Source organism: Schistocerca americana, chromosome 7 (genome assembly GCF_021461395.2).
Source record: "Schistocerca americana isolate TAMUIC-IGC-003095 chromosome 7, iqSchAmer2.1, whole genome shotgun sequence".
NCBI lineage: Eukaryota > Metazoa > Arthropoda > Insecta > Orthoptera > Acrididae > Schistocerca > Schistocerca americana.
The window spans coordinates 581,546,386-581,562,453 of record NC_060125.1 but is presented as its reverse complement, the minus strand read 5'-3'; the positions used below and the strand labels follow the sequence as shown (position 1 = coordinate 581,562,453).

At 41.7% G+C, this 16,068-nt stretch overlaps 1 protein-coding gene across 1 annotated transcript; it reads right to left on the bottom strand.

Moving 5' to 3' along the window:
- Positions 1-924: 924 nt before the first annotated feature.
- Positions 925-6,510, bottom strand: LOC124623103 (classical arabinogalactan protein 9-like). The gene is made up of 2 exons (XM_047148894.1): positions 6,121-6,510; positions 925-966 (listed from the first exon to the last, which is right to left on the bottom strand). Exons 1-2 carry the CDS (start codon positions 6,508-6,510, stop codon positions 925-927), a joined length of 432 nt encoding a protein of 143 aa, XP_047004850.1.
- Between the last annotated feature and the right edge of the window lie 9,558 nt (positions 6,511-16,068).

The window sequence follows — 16,068 nt, the reverse complement described above, 5'->3', positions numbered from 1 at the left end:
CTTTCTGTAGCTCCTTTGGAATGTCACAAAGCTTGTGCCCCATGCTAAGTGCTACAGTTCTTGCCTCTACAAGAAATAAGAGGGATAAAGACATTCCCATTATACCTTCATTTAGGTTCTTCCTATATAGTACAGTTTCAATTTTAAATTACTAAAAAGTTCAATTTTAGAATCAAATCAGTGTTTTATGCATTCACATGAGATTTGAAGAGGTTACTCTTAACAATATGAGGAACTATTTTTTTGTGGATGGACAAAAATAAATATGTGCATAATGTACGTATTAAATTAATTATGGGCCTGCTACATGAGTTTCGGAATCATGATTGTGTGGAATAATTATTTGTATTTTTCTGCTACCAGTCAACTAATGCATTGGTTACACTAATAATGTTTTTGATCTACTTTCACTTCACAAATGTCGCTTCATGTATGTAAAAAGTGTACCTTAAATACAACAAGTTAGTGAAAGTACATCAAAAATAATAGTAGAGTAAGCAGTGGAATAGTGTACCAGTGAACAACAGCTCTGCCAGCTGGAGCTCTGGGATGTCAAAATCACTATGGTATCAATCACTACTATGATTCCCAGCTCCATGTCAGCACATGACAACAATGAACATCATTTTATGGCCAACCACTGCCCACCCTGCCCACAAATACCCCAGTAGTCATTCCAGCAGCAGAAAATTAATGAACAAGTTCTACGTTAATTTAGACCAATATGTTTTATCTTTAAGTAGCATCTTTATACATGTGGCGGTGTAACATCTCTGACGAGCTAAAAGGAAGGTCGCTGCCATGCGAGGTAAAGAGTTTAGTATAGTATACTCTGTACACTCGTAATGATTACACGAGATTTGTATATTGTGCTCAGTAATAAACAGTGTGGAAATCTTGTCTGTATAGTGTGTGGCTATTCTGCTACCTCACCCCTGGTAGTCCATTTCCCACTTGCATAAATGCCTGATAGTGAAAAAAACATGTCTGAAACACATTGGAAAGTGTTAAAATAAATGTTAAGTGGCTAAATGAGCAGATACCACACTGGCTGGACAAACAGGAACCGGTAAAGTACTAGCAATGTACTTTAACGTATACAAAAGTCAACAATAATCACATAAACCAAATCAGGGTGCCACATATTAAACCATCGCGTCACAATAATGCAAATTCCTGGATGGAACACCACATAAAATAAGGGGAAGGCATGTGAACACATAATAGGAAACAATGTTTACACTAGCTGTCAAGTTCTTCCTCTTTTTCTACTAAACACACATTCATACACACAACCCCTCAGACTCTCGAATGTGTGTGTGTGTGTGTGTGTGTGTGTGTGTGTGTGTGTGTGTGTACTTTTACTAGAAAAAGGGCAAGATCTCAAAAGTTCATGTAAATACTGTTTTCTGTTGCATGTTTCTGTGCTCCTCACATCTGTCCACTAAAGGTGACTGGTTCCCTTTCCCTTGTTTTACGAACTAAACCGTCATATTGATTAGTTAACATGTGATCATCAGAAGTAATCATCATTATTAAACTCAAAATTTTATCTTGTCCAAAAGCATGGATAAAGATGCCTACTTAAATTTTTATTTCTCATTTCTCCCACCTAATTACAGGCCTCAGAAAAAATAATATGTATAAGCACACATAACAAAAATTAAAAAAAATCTGAAAACAAGAGTTTCTTACCAATGCCAATGATTAACAATAGAAAAAAAGAAACACAGCACTCCTAGGTCTTTGACTTTGCTGGCATGTGGCATCCAAAGAACAAGTGCCCCCAACCCCCAGTGAGGTACTATGCCTGTGAAAAGCTTCATGTTACCATATCAGACAGCAAATTCCAGAGAAAAGTTTAAGTCATAGGGTTTCAAAGTAGTTATATTCCTCAAACCAAGTAACTTTCTCGATCTTGGGTAGACCACCCAAAATGCTTTTGGGTGAGAGTCTTCTACACTTCATAAGCTCCAGTATAGATTTGAAATAAGTTTTTTTAGTTTTGAGGTAGTTAGTTTCACCCTCTGATGTATTTTCACTAATATTAGACATCCCATTTTTATCAGAGTAACTTTTTCTCTAGTATCATGTCTTTTGCTTCTATCCTCACCTTGTTTTGTCATAACTTCTTTGACTTCCACTTCTCTTCCTTGAGCAAGAGTGGTTTACATGCAGGGAATTCAACAAGCCCATTCATAATATTGACTGGCTTTTTGTTCAGCATTATTTACTGCTGGGTTGTCAGATGGGTTGTAGATGGGAATCAAAATGTGCTTTATCCCTAGCCTTCAAATAAAGAATTTTCACATTTTGGAAATAAACTGAGAACCATTTCAGAGACGACAGGTTGAAATTTTCCTATTTTTGTAGTGTATTTGTTTTCTATCTTTGGTACAGTGGCTTACTGGATAGCTTTCTTTACAATGTAATATTTAATAAACTCAGAAAACACATCTGACATTTGTGGCAACTTGAAATTTGCTTCCTTACCTGCTTTGCCAAGCTGTAGAAATAAACGTTCTGCTCTAATTTTTGTAAGCATTTTTTTTTTTTTTGTTATGGTTTTAGGGTGCACAACTGCTACGGTCATAAGCGCCCATACTGTGACTTAGGGAAGGGAAAAAAACCAAATGTTAAATCAGCAGCAGTGGGAGTGAAACTCCAAAATGAGGGAAACTAAAGACAGAAGGAAACCTTAAAAAACTACTATTGAAAGGGGCTGAAAGCAAGGGGAAACTACGGCCGTAATTTTTCCCGAGGGCATGCAGCTTTTACTGTATGATTAAATGATGATGGCGTCCTCTTGGGTAAAATATTCCGGAGGTAAAATAGTCCCTCATTCGGATCTCCGGGCGGGGACTACTCAAGAGGATGTCGTTATCAGGAGAAAGAAAACTGGCGTTCTACGGATCGGAGCGTGGAATGTCAGATCCCTTAATCGGGCAGATAGGTTAGAAGATTTAAAAAGGGACATGGATAGGTTAAAGTTAGATATAGTGGGAATTAATGAAGTTCGTTGGCAGGAGGAACAAGACTTTTGGTCAGGAGAATACAGGGTTATAAATACAAAATCAAATAGGGGTAATGCAGGGGTAGGTTTAGTAATAAATAAAAAAAATTGGAGTGCGGGTAAGCTACTACAAACAGCACAGTGAATGCATTATTGTGGCCAAGATAGACACGAAGCCCACGCCTACTACAGTAGTACAAGTTTATATGCCAACTAGCTCTGCATATGATGAAGAAATTGAAGAAATGTATGATGAAATAAAAGAAATTATTCAGATAGTGAAGGGAGACGAAAATTTCATAGTCACGGGTGACTGGAATTCGGCAGTAGGAAAAGGGAGAGAAGGAAATGTAGTAGGTGAATCTGGATTGGGGGGGAAGAAATGAAAAAGGAAGCTGCCTGGTAGAATTTTGCACAGAGCATAACTTAATCACAGCTAACACTTGGTTCAAGAATCATAAAAGAAGGTTGTATATGTGGAAGAAGCCAGGTGATACTCACAGGTTCCAGATAGATTATATAATGGTAAGACAGAGATTTAGGAACCAGATGTGGACTCTGACCACAATCTATTGGTTATGACCTGTAGATTAAAACTGAAGAAACTGCAAAAAGGTGGGAATTTAAGGAGATGGGACCTGGATAAACTGAAAGAACCAGAGGTTGTACAGAGTTTCAGGGAGAGCATAAGGGAACAATTGACAGGAATGGGGGAAAGAAATACAGTAGAAGAATAATGGGTAGCTTTGAGGGATGAAGTAGCGAAGGCAGCAGAGGATCAAGTAGGTAAAAAGACGAGGACTAGTAGAAATCCTTGGGTAACAGAAGAAGTATTGAATTTAATTGATGAAAGGAGAAAATATAAAAATGCAGTAAATGAGGCAGGCAAAAAGGAGTACAAACGTCTCAAAAATGAGATCAACAGGAAGTGCAAAATGGCTAAGCAGCGATGGCTAGAGGACAAATGTAAGGATGTAGAGGCTTATCTCACTAGGGGTAAGATAGATACTGCCTACAGGAAAATTAAAGAGACCTTTGGAGATAAGAGAACCACTTGTATGAACATCAAGAGCTCAGATGGGAACCCAGTTCTAAGCAAAGAAGGGAAAGCAGAAAGGTGGAAGGAGTATATAGAGGGTCTATACAAGGGCGATGCACTTGAGGACAATATTATGGAAATGGAAGAGGATGTAGATGAAGATGAAATGGGAGATACGATACTGCGTGAAGAGTTTGACAGAGCACTGAAAGACCTGAGTCGAAACAAGGCCCCCGGAGTAGACAGCATTCCATTGGAACTACTGACGGCCTTGGGAGAGCCAGTCCTGACAAAACTCTACCATCTGGTGAGCAAGATGTATGAAACAGGCGAAATACCTTCAGACTTCAAGAAGAATATAATAATTCCAATCCCAAAGAAAGCAGGTGTTGACAGATGTGAAAATTACCGAACAATCAGTTTAATAAGTCACAGCTGCAAAATACTAACTCGAATTCTTTACAGACGAATGGAAAAACTAGTAGAAGCCGACCTTGGGGAAGATCAGTTTGGATTCCGTAGAAATACAGGAACACGTGAGGCAATACTGACCTTACTACTTATCTTAGAAGAAAGATTAAGGAAAGGCAAACCTATGTTTCTAGCATTTATAGACTTACAGAAAGCTTTTGACAATGTTGACTGGAATACTCTCTTTCAAATTCTAAAGGTGGCAGGGGTAAAATACAGGGAGCGAAAGGCTATTTACAATTTGTACAGAAACCAGATGGCAGTTATAAGAGTCGAGGGGTATGAAAGGGAAGCAGTGGTTGGGAAGGGAGTAAGACAGGGTTGTAGCCTCTCCCCGATGTTATTCAATCTGTATATTGAGCAAGCAGTAAAGGAAACAAAAGAAAAGTTCGGAGTAGGTATTAAAATTCATGGAGAAGAAGTAAAAACTTTGAGGTTCGCCGATGACATTGTAATTCTGTCGGAGACAGCAAAGGACTTGGAAGAGCAGTTGAACGGAATGGACAGTGTCTTGAAGGGAGGATATAAGATGAACATCAACAAAAGCAAAACGAGGATAATGGAATGTAGTCGAATTAAGTCGGGTGATGTTGAGGGTATTAGATTAGGAAATGAGACACTTAAAGTAGTAAAGGAGTTTTGCTATTTGGGGAGCAAAATAACTGATGATGGTCGAAGTAGAGAGGATATAAAATGTAGACTGGCAATGGCAAGGAAAGCGTTTATGAAGAAGAGAAATTTGTTAACATCCAGTATTTGTATGGAGTGTAGCCATGTATGGAAGTGAAACATGGACGGTAAATAGTTTGGACAAGAAGAGAATAGAAGCTTTCGAAATGTGGTGCTACAGAAGAATGCTGAAGATTAGATGGGTAGATCACATAACTAATGAGGAAGTATTGAATAGGATTGGGGAGAAGAGAAGTTTGTGGCACAACTTGACCAGAAGAAGGGATCGGTTGGTAGGACATGTTCTGAGACATCAAGGGATCACCAATTTAGTATTGGAGGGCAGCGTGAAGGGTAAAAATCGTAGGGGGAGACCAAGAGATGAATACACTAAGCAGGATCACCACTTAAAAGATGTCAATGGCTAAAAAGACAGTGCCCTATTCGGAGTCTAGTTAAAATTACCTGCTCCCAACGATGAGGCTGGGAGGAAGAGGTCCTAGTTTTGTCTCCCACCTGGAAGGCGGCACGTGGGTCTGCTCCTGTAAACTGAAAGCTAGGCCGAATGTAGGAAGCGAATAGGAGCAGGGAAATGTGAAATACTTTGGTTCTGCATTTAGGTTTAAACTCGTTCACTGAGGAGCACGTAGGTGCGAAGCCGGATGTATCAAAGCTCACCAAAGTTACACAGGCAAAATCTGTAGTGGCTCGCCCACTATGAAAATGAAACAATGTTGGTTGGTCACCTGCGCAGCATCAAATGGACTGAATCTGAGCGGCGCTCGTGGAGCTGCACAGCAACAGCTAGAGGGTGCTGTCATCTGTGTCGGTGTCGGTGTTGGTGTTCTAGCACCAACCTACAAACTTGCACCTAGACCGTGGCATCACAGCTATCGATACCACATCCCTCCCCCCTGAAACGACGCACCGTCGTTGAGTAGGGCTTCTGATGGTGGGTGGAGGCACCCAGGGGCTGTGCAACTGAGGGAGCAGACAGAAGAACCACCAGGGCACGCTGTCCACCCACGTCCCCGAATTGCTCGTGAGGGGGCGAGGAAAACACCCCGTGGTAAACCTGCCAAGGCCGCGCACCGCCACTTGGTATGCTTAGATGAGGAGGTGGAGCCACGATATCCATGGGCGACGGGGGCAGCGTGATGACAGCCTCAGTGTCCATCGGTTCTGGCACCGTGGAGGAACATGGCAGTGGCAGTCGTGGGGGCGGTGAGAGGCACCCATCTGGTGCAGGTGACCGGACCGGCAGTGGTGATGATGGCAGGAGCACCCGCGGCGGAGGCGCTAGTGGGGGAGGCGCCATCGGTGGAGTTGTGGGCTGAGGCGGCGGTTGCCGCAAAGCCTCCAATTCTGCAGGAAAAGAACCAGCAGCAGAAAACTGAGGACGGCATAAACGGATCTGGTTCCAGTGTCGCTTGACAGTGCCAGAGGGACCAGAAATGACAAATAAGGTGCGACCAAGCTGGCGAAGAATGCACCCCTGCTCCCAGCGCTACCTGCCAGAGAAAACACGATAGAACACCAAATCATGCGGCGCCAAGCCAGAACGAGGGAAGCAGCGGGAGCGCGCAGCGGCGGGTGCAATAGCTGCAGGAGCGACCGATGGGCGCGGCCATGTAGTAGTTCTGCTGGGGAACAGGTGCTGCGTGGCTGGGAGCGATATGAAGCAAGGAAAGTCCAGAGCATGTGCTTGCGAGAGTGCGTGGCGTGCAACTTGCTCATCTGCGGCTTAAATGTATGCACAAAGCATTCAGCTGAGGTCAGATGGCGAATGGCATTAGCAGCACAGACGCTTCAAACTCTGATGACACAAATTGGAGGCCATTGTCGGAGACAATAACTTCAGGAAGGCCCTCAATGCAAAAAATAGACATCAAAGCCCTAATAGTACTGGCAGATGTAGTAGAAGACATAGGTACAACGAAAGGAAAATTGCTGTACGCATCAATAACTATCAACCAGCGGGTGTCCCAGAAAGGACCCGCAAAATCAATATGAACACACTACCAATGCGCAGTAGGAGTCGGCCACGCAATGAAGCGCAGGTGGGGAGCAGATTGATGCACCGCGCAAGAGCGACAATTAGCAAGCAAATTCTCAAATTGTTTATCAATGCTGACCCAAGTGCAGTGACGACGCGCTAATTGCTTCGTCCACACTATACCCCAATGACCAGCGTGCAGCAGTCCGAGGATTTCCAACTGTAACGAACGAGGTACAACCACACGAGACCGATCATTGTCAGTTGGTAACAAGATAACACCGTGGTGTACAGACAAGTTGTGACGTTGCACAAAGTAACATCGATCAAGTGGACTACAAATCTGCGTAGCAGATGGAGGCCATTGAGTACGAATATACTGCAAAAGAATCAGCAAGGAAGCATCAGCGGCTGTTGCGGAAGCAATGGGATGAAAATTCACTGGAAAACCATCAGCTAATACCTTATCTTGCTAATCAATAAACATGCGTGACAATTTGGAAGAATTAACATGTCTTCAGGACCGATAGGTAGACGAGACAAAGAATCAGCATTGCCCTGCTGGGCTGCAGGCAGAAACAAAATTTCGTAATTGTAGTTAGACATAAACCAAGATCAGCATTGTAACTTTTGGGCAGTGTGGGCCAGAACTGGCTTTGACGGGTGAAACGACTACGTCAAAGGCTTATGGTCAATGACCAAATAGTGCTTTCGGCCATACAAAAAATCATGAAACTGATTTGGTTGGATCGAAAGGAATCGAACAGATTTGAGCTTGTGGAAAGCAGCGTCACATTCTGATGACCAAACAAAAGGAATGTTCTTCGCCAAAGGCAATGCTGAGGCGCTGCAATCTGCTTTGCATTTGGTATAAACCAAATATAATATGTAATTTTGCCCAACACAGACTGAAGTTCTTTCAAGTTCCTGGGTGCTGGCTAGTCTCTGATCGCACTGAGATGTGACAGCGAGGGGTAAATACCCTGTCTGTTAATCATATGTCCTAAATACTGAATCTCAGTTTGAAAACATTTGCACTTCTCTCTGTTACTCTTTAGTCCTACCTGCAACAGTACAGTAAATAAGACACGCAAATTCTGCAAATGTTCGTCAGGGGTGCGACCTGAGACAACTATAACGTTCAGATAATTGGAACAACCAGGGACAGTGGCACACAGCTGCAAGTAAGACTGAAAAATAGCACGAGCCAATGCACAACCGAACGGAAGGCAGTGAAACTTGAACAGTCCAAGGTGGGTGTTGATCACAAAATAGCGCTGCGACTGTTTGTTGAGCAGAATCTGAAAGTATGCGTCCCGCAAGTCAATCGTGGAAAAGAATTTTCCCACACCAAGCTTATCAAAAATGTCTTCAGGATGCGGTAAGGGAAATGTAGCTACCACTGTCTGGGGATTTACTGTAGACTTAAAGTCAGCACAAATACGGAGATGACCGATTGGTTTCTTTACACATACTATACGTGAAGCAGAAACATGTTCAATGACACCACTGTCTTGCAAATGCTTAAGTTCAGCAGCTACAGTGTCATGCAGTCCGTGCGGTACCGGGCGTGCACGCTGGAAAATGGGCATGGCATTGTCTTTAACTACAACATGTGCTGCAAAGTCCATGGCACAACCAAGGCCATCAGAAAAGAGTTCAGCAAAATCATCGCATAGTGCAGCAACACTGTCTGCATGGTCACTAGCATTGATGCAAAGCACATTGTCCTGAATCGTGAGGCCAAAAAGTTCAAATGCGTCCTTGCTAAAAATGTTTGAAGCATCACTAGAGCGAAGCACATGGAAAGACACTGTACATGTCGTTGCACCATACATGGCTTGCAAACTACACACACTGAGCACTAAAATTTCCTGTCCAGTGAATGCAGTCAGTATGGAGTGTGAATGACGAAGTGGGGGTGAACCAAGCAAGTCATACATTGACTTGTTCAGTAAAGAAACTGACACACCAGTGTCCAGCTGCATGTGAACAGAATGTCCACAAATGTTCAAAGTCACAAAAAGTTTCCTCACATCGCACTGAATGCGAGAGGAAGTGTCTCGCAAAACTCGATTCACACGACAAGCTGTAAAAGCACGTGAAGCAGAAGGCTTTGAATAAATGGCTTTAAAATCCATAGGCTGATGTGAATCATGAGCACAGCAGTTTCCGTTTTGGTGACACCCACGTGAGTCACACAAATGGGAAACAGGTTGTGAATTAGAGTTTCTCTTACTGCACACAGCATGTACATGTCCTTTCCTATTACAAAGAGTCTTTAAATATGTCTGCTTGTGTCTGTATGTGTGGATGGATATGTGCGTGTGTGCGAGTGTATACCTGTCCTTTTTTCCCCCTAAGGTAAGTCTTTCCGCTCCCGGGATTGGAATGACTCCTTACCCTCTCCCTTAAAACCCACTTCCTTTCATCTTCCCCTCTCCTTCCCTCTTTCCTGATGAGGCAACAGTTTGTTGCGAAAGCTTGAATTTTGTGTGTATGTTTGTGTTTGTTTGTGTGTCTATCGACCTGCCAGCGCTTTTGTTCGGTAAGTCATCTCATCTTTGTTTTTATATATAATTTTTCCCACGTGGAATGTTTCCTTCCATTATATGTTTAAATTTCTTTTCATCTTCAGTTTCAAGTAAACACTGACCTGCCCCCACTGGCGACAATTTTTGCCTGGAATTCTGATGTAACCTTCAGTTTATATGGGTCAGGCAGTCTGTTCTTAACAGAGATACAGTATCCCAGAAATTTGATCTCTTTTACTTCAAATTTAAAGTAATATCCTCCCCCCCCCCCCCCCCCCCCCACCTACTTTTATCAAAGGTCTCCTTTATAAGCCAGTTATGATCTTCCCAGTTCTGACTACACACAAGAATATCATCTACATAGGTAATTAACTCAGACCCCAACACTTGTCCTAAGGTTCTCATAAACTACCGTACCATAAGCTCAGTCTAAATGGAATACTCTGATATTGATAACACTTCCCAATGTACAAGAAAGTTGTATATCTTCTTGACTAAGTAGCTGCTGGTATTTGGTGAAATCTTGCAGATGAATGCAAGTTTTACACACTGAAATTTATGGAGTAACTCATCAATATTTTCAGGTGGTCATTGTCTCACTGAAAATATTTAAATTCATAGAGTCCAATACCTGCCTAATCTCAACCTTAGCAACTACAACTAATGGACTGCTGCACTCACTACTGCCCTCACCACTGCTCCTTTCAATGACGCCAATACATTCAAGCTTCTGTACATCTTTTTCAACAGCAGGTTTTCTGTGATAGTGTACTGTACAGTTTAATATATAATGGCTTACGTGATTTTAATTTTTATACACATTCAAAACTTTTCACCACACCTGGAACATTACTAGCACACCACCATAACCCCATATCAGTTACTTTAATGTTTTTATTTGCATCTCAACTAACCCATTAGCTTGAGATACTTTCTCCTCCATTAACTTAATGAAATTCCCATAGTCACTCCTTTTTTTCTTATTGTCCATTACCATATGAGTCTTCCCATTTACACAAGATAGAACATTAAGTTTGTGCTCTCTTATTCTCTTGTAGATATCTTGGGAAGTTACTTTAACTCCTTGACTTATGGTTGACACAGCTAGCAGCATTGGACAAACTGGTAAAACAACATTTTGCCCATGTCCGTACACCCACACTAACACTCATGGCATGCAGAAAGTATTCATCCATAGTGTGTTAAAGAATTGTGAACATTTCATGCTTCATGATAACACTATTCAGTGAGCTCTGCAACTGCTTTATTTTGCATCAGATAGGGTCCTACAGTGCAAGAAACAGACTTTCAAGATATTAATGAATGGTAAGCCCTCCACAGTTTCCATCCAATGTTTGAAATTGGTGTGGGTGTCAGTGGTCCAGAGGCAGATGAAGAAGACCTCCTGCCAACAACACACACACACAATCTGATGAGTTTCAGTACCATTCATGTAATACAGTGAATATCGATTATGCTTCACCCTCATCCCTACTGGATTACACCAACCCCGCTTCTGCTCTCTGCTGGGTTTTAAGCAGTTCAGTTCTGGAAGGGAACTTGCAGTAGATTCAGAAAACAGAGAATCACCAAGCATAGTTAAAAGCTAATTCTACATCATTCTATAAAACACTGTACCCACTACAATGCACTGCCACAATGAAAGCTGTTTCAGACACAGGATGACTTAGCTGTAGCTATAAATCACATTGACAGCTGTCACGCAATTGGAAGTAGGTGCAAATGGGTGTCCTGGGACGACCACTGAGAGACATGTACCAGAGATATCAAAGGTGCCTCAAGTACTATCCTCTCCGGTTCTTCTTCTGGAAGTGAAGGATCTACGAACACTCATCCACATGACTGCGAGTAGAATAACAGTAATAGATCTAAGGACCATCTACAAGGAAGACAGTGACTAGGGAGAACTCAGGGTATTACACAGATCTGCCTAACAAGTATATTCCAAGTGCTGTCTTCCACAAACTCAGCCAGTGAGCAACTCTTTAGTTGTTGGGAAACCTTCTACATCCCATGTTTGAAGGAAACAATAAAAAAGGGTAGATGAATATTAATAACTCTTAGGGATGTGGCTGCAAGGGACAGGAAGGCTATTCTGGGAGCTGGTGAGAGAACAGTGTGCAACCAACAGCATATTGTTCCATGAAACTGACCATGACCCATTACCCTGAGTCAAATGGAAGGCTTCAAACATTCTGTTACTAGCTAGGCTCCTGAACTTGTCACCAGTTTGAGAGATGTACGTTAACTGAAATAGGTCATGTGAGCACTACACACATAACTGAATGAGTGTGAGTTACACCAAAGTGTCTTCAGATTGGGCAAATTTTCATCCAGCCTAGATAATAATTGCTCATACCCAAAGTAATGCATCTCACTGGTGAGACTATTAAAATTACAGTGATCAGCCAAGAAGCAATTGCAACAGAGTGCCAGAGTTTGTAAATCCTCTTAAAAAGTACTGAAGCTCACATAATACTAGGTACAGAAAACTTGTGGTTGTTGTTGTTGTTGTTGTTGTTGTCTTCAGTCCTGAGACTGGTTTGATGCAGCTCTCCATGCTACTCTATCCTGTGCAAGCTTCTTCATCTCCCAGTACCTACTGCAACCTACATCCCTCTGAATCTGCTTAGTATATTCTTCTCTTGGTCTCCCTCTACGACTTTTACCCTACAAGCTGCCCTCCAATACTAAATTGGTGATCCCTTGATGCCTCAGAACATGTCCTACCAACCGATCCCTTCTTCTAGTCAAGTTGTGCCACAAACTCCTCTTCTTCCCAATTCTATTCAATACCTCCTCATTAGTTACGTGATCTACCCATCTAATCTTCAGCTTTCTTCTGTAGCACCACATTTCGAAACCTTCTATTCTCTTCTTGTCCAAAATATTTATTGTCCATGTTTCACTTCCATACATGGCTATGCCCCATACAAATACTTTCAGAAATGACTTCCTGACACTTAAATCTGCACTCGATGTTATCAAATTTCTCTTCCTTAGAAATGCTTTCCTTGCCATTGCCAGTCTACATTTTATATCCTCTCTACTTCGACCATCATCAGTTATTTTGCTCCCCAAATAGCAAAACTCCTTTACTACTTTACGTGTCTCATTTCTTAATCTAATTCCCTCAGAATCACCCGACTTAATTCGACTACATTCCATTACCGTCGTTTTCCTATTGATGATGTTCACCTTATATCCTCCTTTCAAGACACTATCCATTCCGTTCAACTGCCCTTCCAAGTCCTTTGCTGTCTCTGACAGAATTACAATGTCATCGGCGAACCTTAAAATTTTTATTTCTTTTCCATGGATTTTAGTACCAACTCCAAATTTTTCTTTTGTTTCCTTCACTGCTTGCTCAGTATACAGATTGAATAACATCAGGGATAGGCTACAACCCTGTCTCACTCCCTTCCCAACCACTGCTTCCCTTTCATGTCCTTCAACTCTTATAACTGCCATCTGGTTTCTGTACAAATTGTAAATAGCCTTTCTCTCCCTGTATTTTACCCCTGCCACCTTTAGAATTTGAAAGAGAGTATTCCAGTCAATATTGTCAAAAGCTTTCTCTAAGTCTACAAATGTTAGAAACATAGGTTTGCCTTTCCTTAATCTTTCTTCTAAGATAAGTCATAGGGTCAGTATTGCCTCACGTGTTCCAATATTTCTACGGAATCCAAACTGATCTTCCCCGAGTTTGGCTTCTACCAGTTTTTCCATTCGTCTGTAAAGAATTTGCGTTAGTATTTTGCAGCCATGACTTATTAAACTGATAGTTCAGTAATTTTCACATCTGTCAACACCTGCTTTCTTTGGGATTGGAATTATTATATTCTTCTTGAAATCTGCGGGTATTTCGCCTGTCTCATACATCTTGCTCAACAGATGGTAGAGTTTTGTCAGGACTGGCTCTCCCAAGGCTGTCAGTAGTTCTAATGGAATGTTGTCTACCCCTGGGGCCTTGTTTAGACTTAGATCTTTCAGTGCTCTGTCGAACTCTTCACGCAGTATCATATCTCCCACTTCATCTTCATCTACATCCTCTTCCATTTCCATAATGTTGTCCCCACGTACGTCGCCCTTGTATAGACCCTCAATATACTCCTTCCACCTTTCTGTTTTTCCTTCTTGGCTTAGAACTGGGTTTCCATCTCAGCTCTTGATATTCATACAAATGGTTCTCTTTTCTCCAAAGGTCTCTTTAATTTTCCTGTAGGCAGTATCTATCTTACCCCTAGTGAGATAAGCCTCTACATCCTTACATTTGTCCTCTAGCCATCCCTGCTTAGCCATTTTGCACTACCTGTCGATCTCATTTTTGAGACGTTTCTATTCCTTTTTGCCCGCTTCATTTTGTTACCCAAGGATTTCTACTAGCCCTCGTCTTTTTAACTACTTGTCCTCTGCTGCCTTCACTACTAAATCCCTCAAGCTACCCATTCTTCTTCTACTGTATTTCTTTCTCCCATTCCTGTCAGTTGTTCCCTTATGCTCTCCCTGAAACTCTGTACAACCTCTGGTTCTTTCAGTTTATCCAGGTCCCATCTCCTTAAATTCCCACCTTTTTGCAGTTTCCTCAGTTTTAATCTACAGGTCATAACCAATAGATTGTGGTCAGAGTCCACATCTGCCCCTGGAAATGTCTTACAATTTAAAACCTGGTTCCTAAATCTCTGTCTTACCATTATATAATCTATCTGGAACCTGTGAGTATCACCAGGCTTCTTCCACGTATACAACCTTCTTTTATGATTCTTGAACCAAGTGTTAGCTGTGATTAAGTTATGCTCTGTGCAAAATTCTACCAGGCAGCTTCCTTTTTCATTTCTTCCCCCCCAATCCAGATTCACCTACTACATTTCCTTCTCTCCCTTTTCCTACTGCCGAATTCCAGTCACCCATGACTATGAAATTTTCGTCTCCCTTCACTATCTGAATAATTTCTTTTATTTCATCATACATTTCTTCAATTTCTTCATCATATGCAGAGCTAGTTGGCATATAAACTTGTACTACTGTAGTAGGCGTGGGCTTCGTATCTATCTTGGCCACAATAATGCGTTCACTGTGCTGTTTGTAGTAGCTTACCCGCACTCCAATTTTTTTTATTTATTACTAAACCTACTCCTGCATTACCCCTATTTGATTTTGTATTTATAACCCTGTATTCTCCTGACCAAAAGTCTTGTTCCTCCTGCCAACGAACTTCACTAATTCCCACTATATCTAACTTTAACCTATCCATGTCCCTTTTTAAATCTTTTAACCTATCTGCCCGATTAAGGGATCTGACATTCCACGCTCCGATCCGTAGAACGCCAGTTTTCTTTCTCCTGATAACGATGTCCTCTTGAGTAGTCCCCTCCCAGAGATCCGAATAGGGGACTATTTTACCACTGGAATATTTTACCCAAGAGGACGCCATCATCATTTAACCATACAGTAAAGCTGCATGCCATCGGGAAAAATTACGGCTGTAGTTTCCCCTTGCTTTCAGCTGTTCGCAGTACCAGCACAACAAGGCCGTTTTGGTTAGTGTTACAAGGCCAGATCAGTCAATCATCCGGACTGTGGCTCCTGCAACTACATAAAAGGCTGCTGCCCCTCTTCAGGAACCACACGTTTGTCTGGCCTCTCAACAGATAGCTCTCTGTTGTGGTTAGACCTACAACACGGCTATCTGTATCACTGAGGCATACAAGCCTCCCCACCAATGGCAAGTTCCATGGTTCATTGGGGGGGGGGGACTTGTAAAAGTCCTAATTTTACAGGTATGAGTTTTTTGGAGGAAATTTATCAAGGATGGGAAAAGAAACTTTTAACACTCTACTTACCTTCAGGTCAGTTCCTTAGTCATACCTCCATCACCAGAAGAGATAATCATATGACAATCAGCTGCAACAATCAGTTTTATAAGTTTTGGGCATCACAAGACATCCTGCAAAACATGAAATGACTTTTAGTAAACTACTTAGAACTGATAGTTCATGAGTCCACTAATGTTTGAAATATTTTAGACCTAATAGCAACAAAGAGACCAAAGCTCTTTGAAGATGTTATATTGTCAGAGACCATACGGCAGTTACAGCAACAATGTTAACTCGCGTACAAATGGCAACTAAAACAAGTAGAAAGTTTGTATGTTCAGCAAACATGATAAAGAGGCAACAGTGTCATATATCATTTCCATCTACAGTTACATTCATACTCTACAAACCACTGTGAAGCGTATGACAGAGAATTCACTGTCTCAGTTATTATGACTTTTTCTGATTCTGTTCATGTATGGAATAAGGGACAAATGATTGTTTAATAG

What these genes read in the sequence shown, in the direction of transcription:
- LOC124623103 (XM_047148894.1), bottom strand. Translation starts at nt 6,510, where the DNA reads ATGGCGCCTCCCCCACTAGCGCCTCCGCCGCGGGTGCTCCTGCCATCA. An exon ending in AGAAGCCCTACTCAACGACG is followed by an intron (nt 967 to 6,120) that starts GTGCGTCGTTTC and finishes TTTCACTATCAG; the next exon opens with GCATTTATGCAAGTGGGAAA.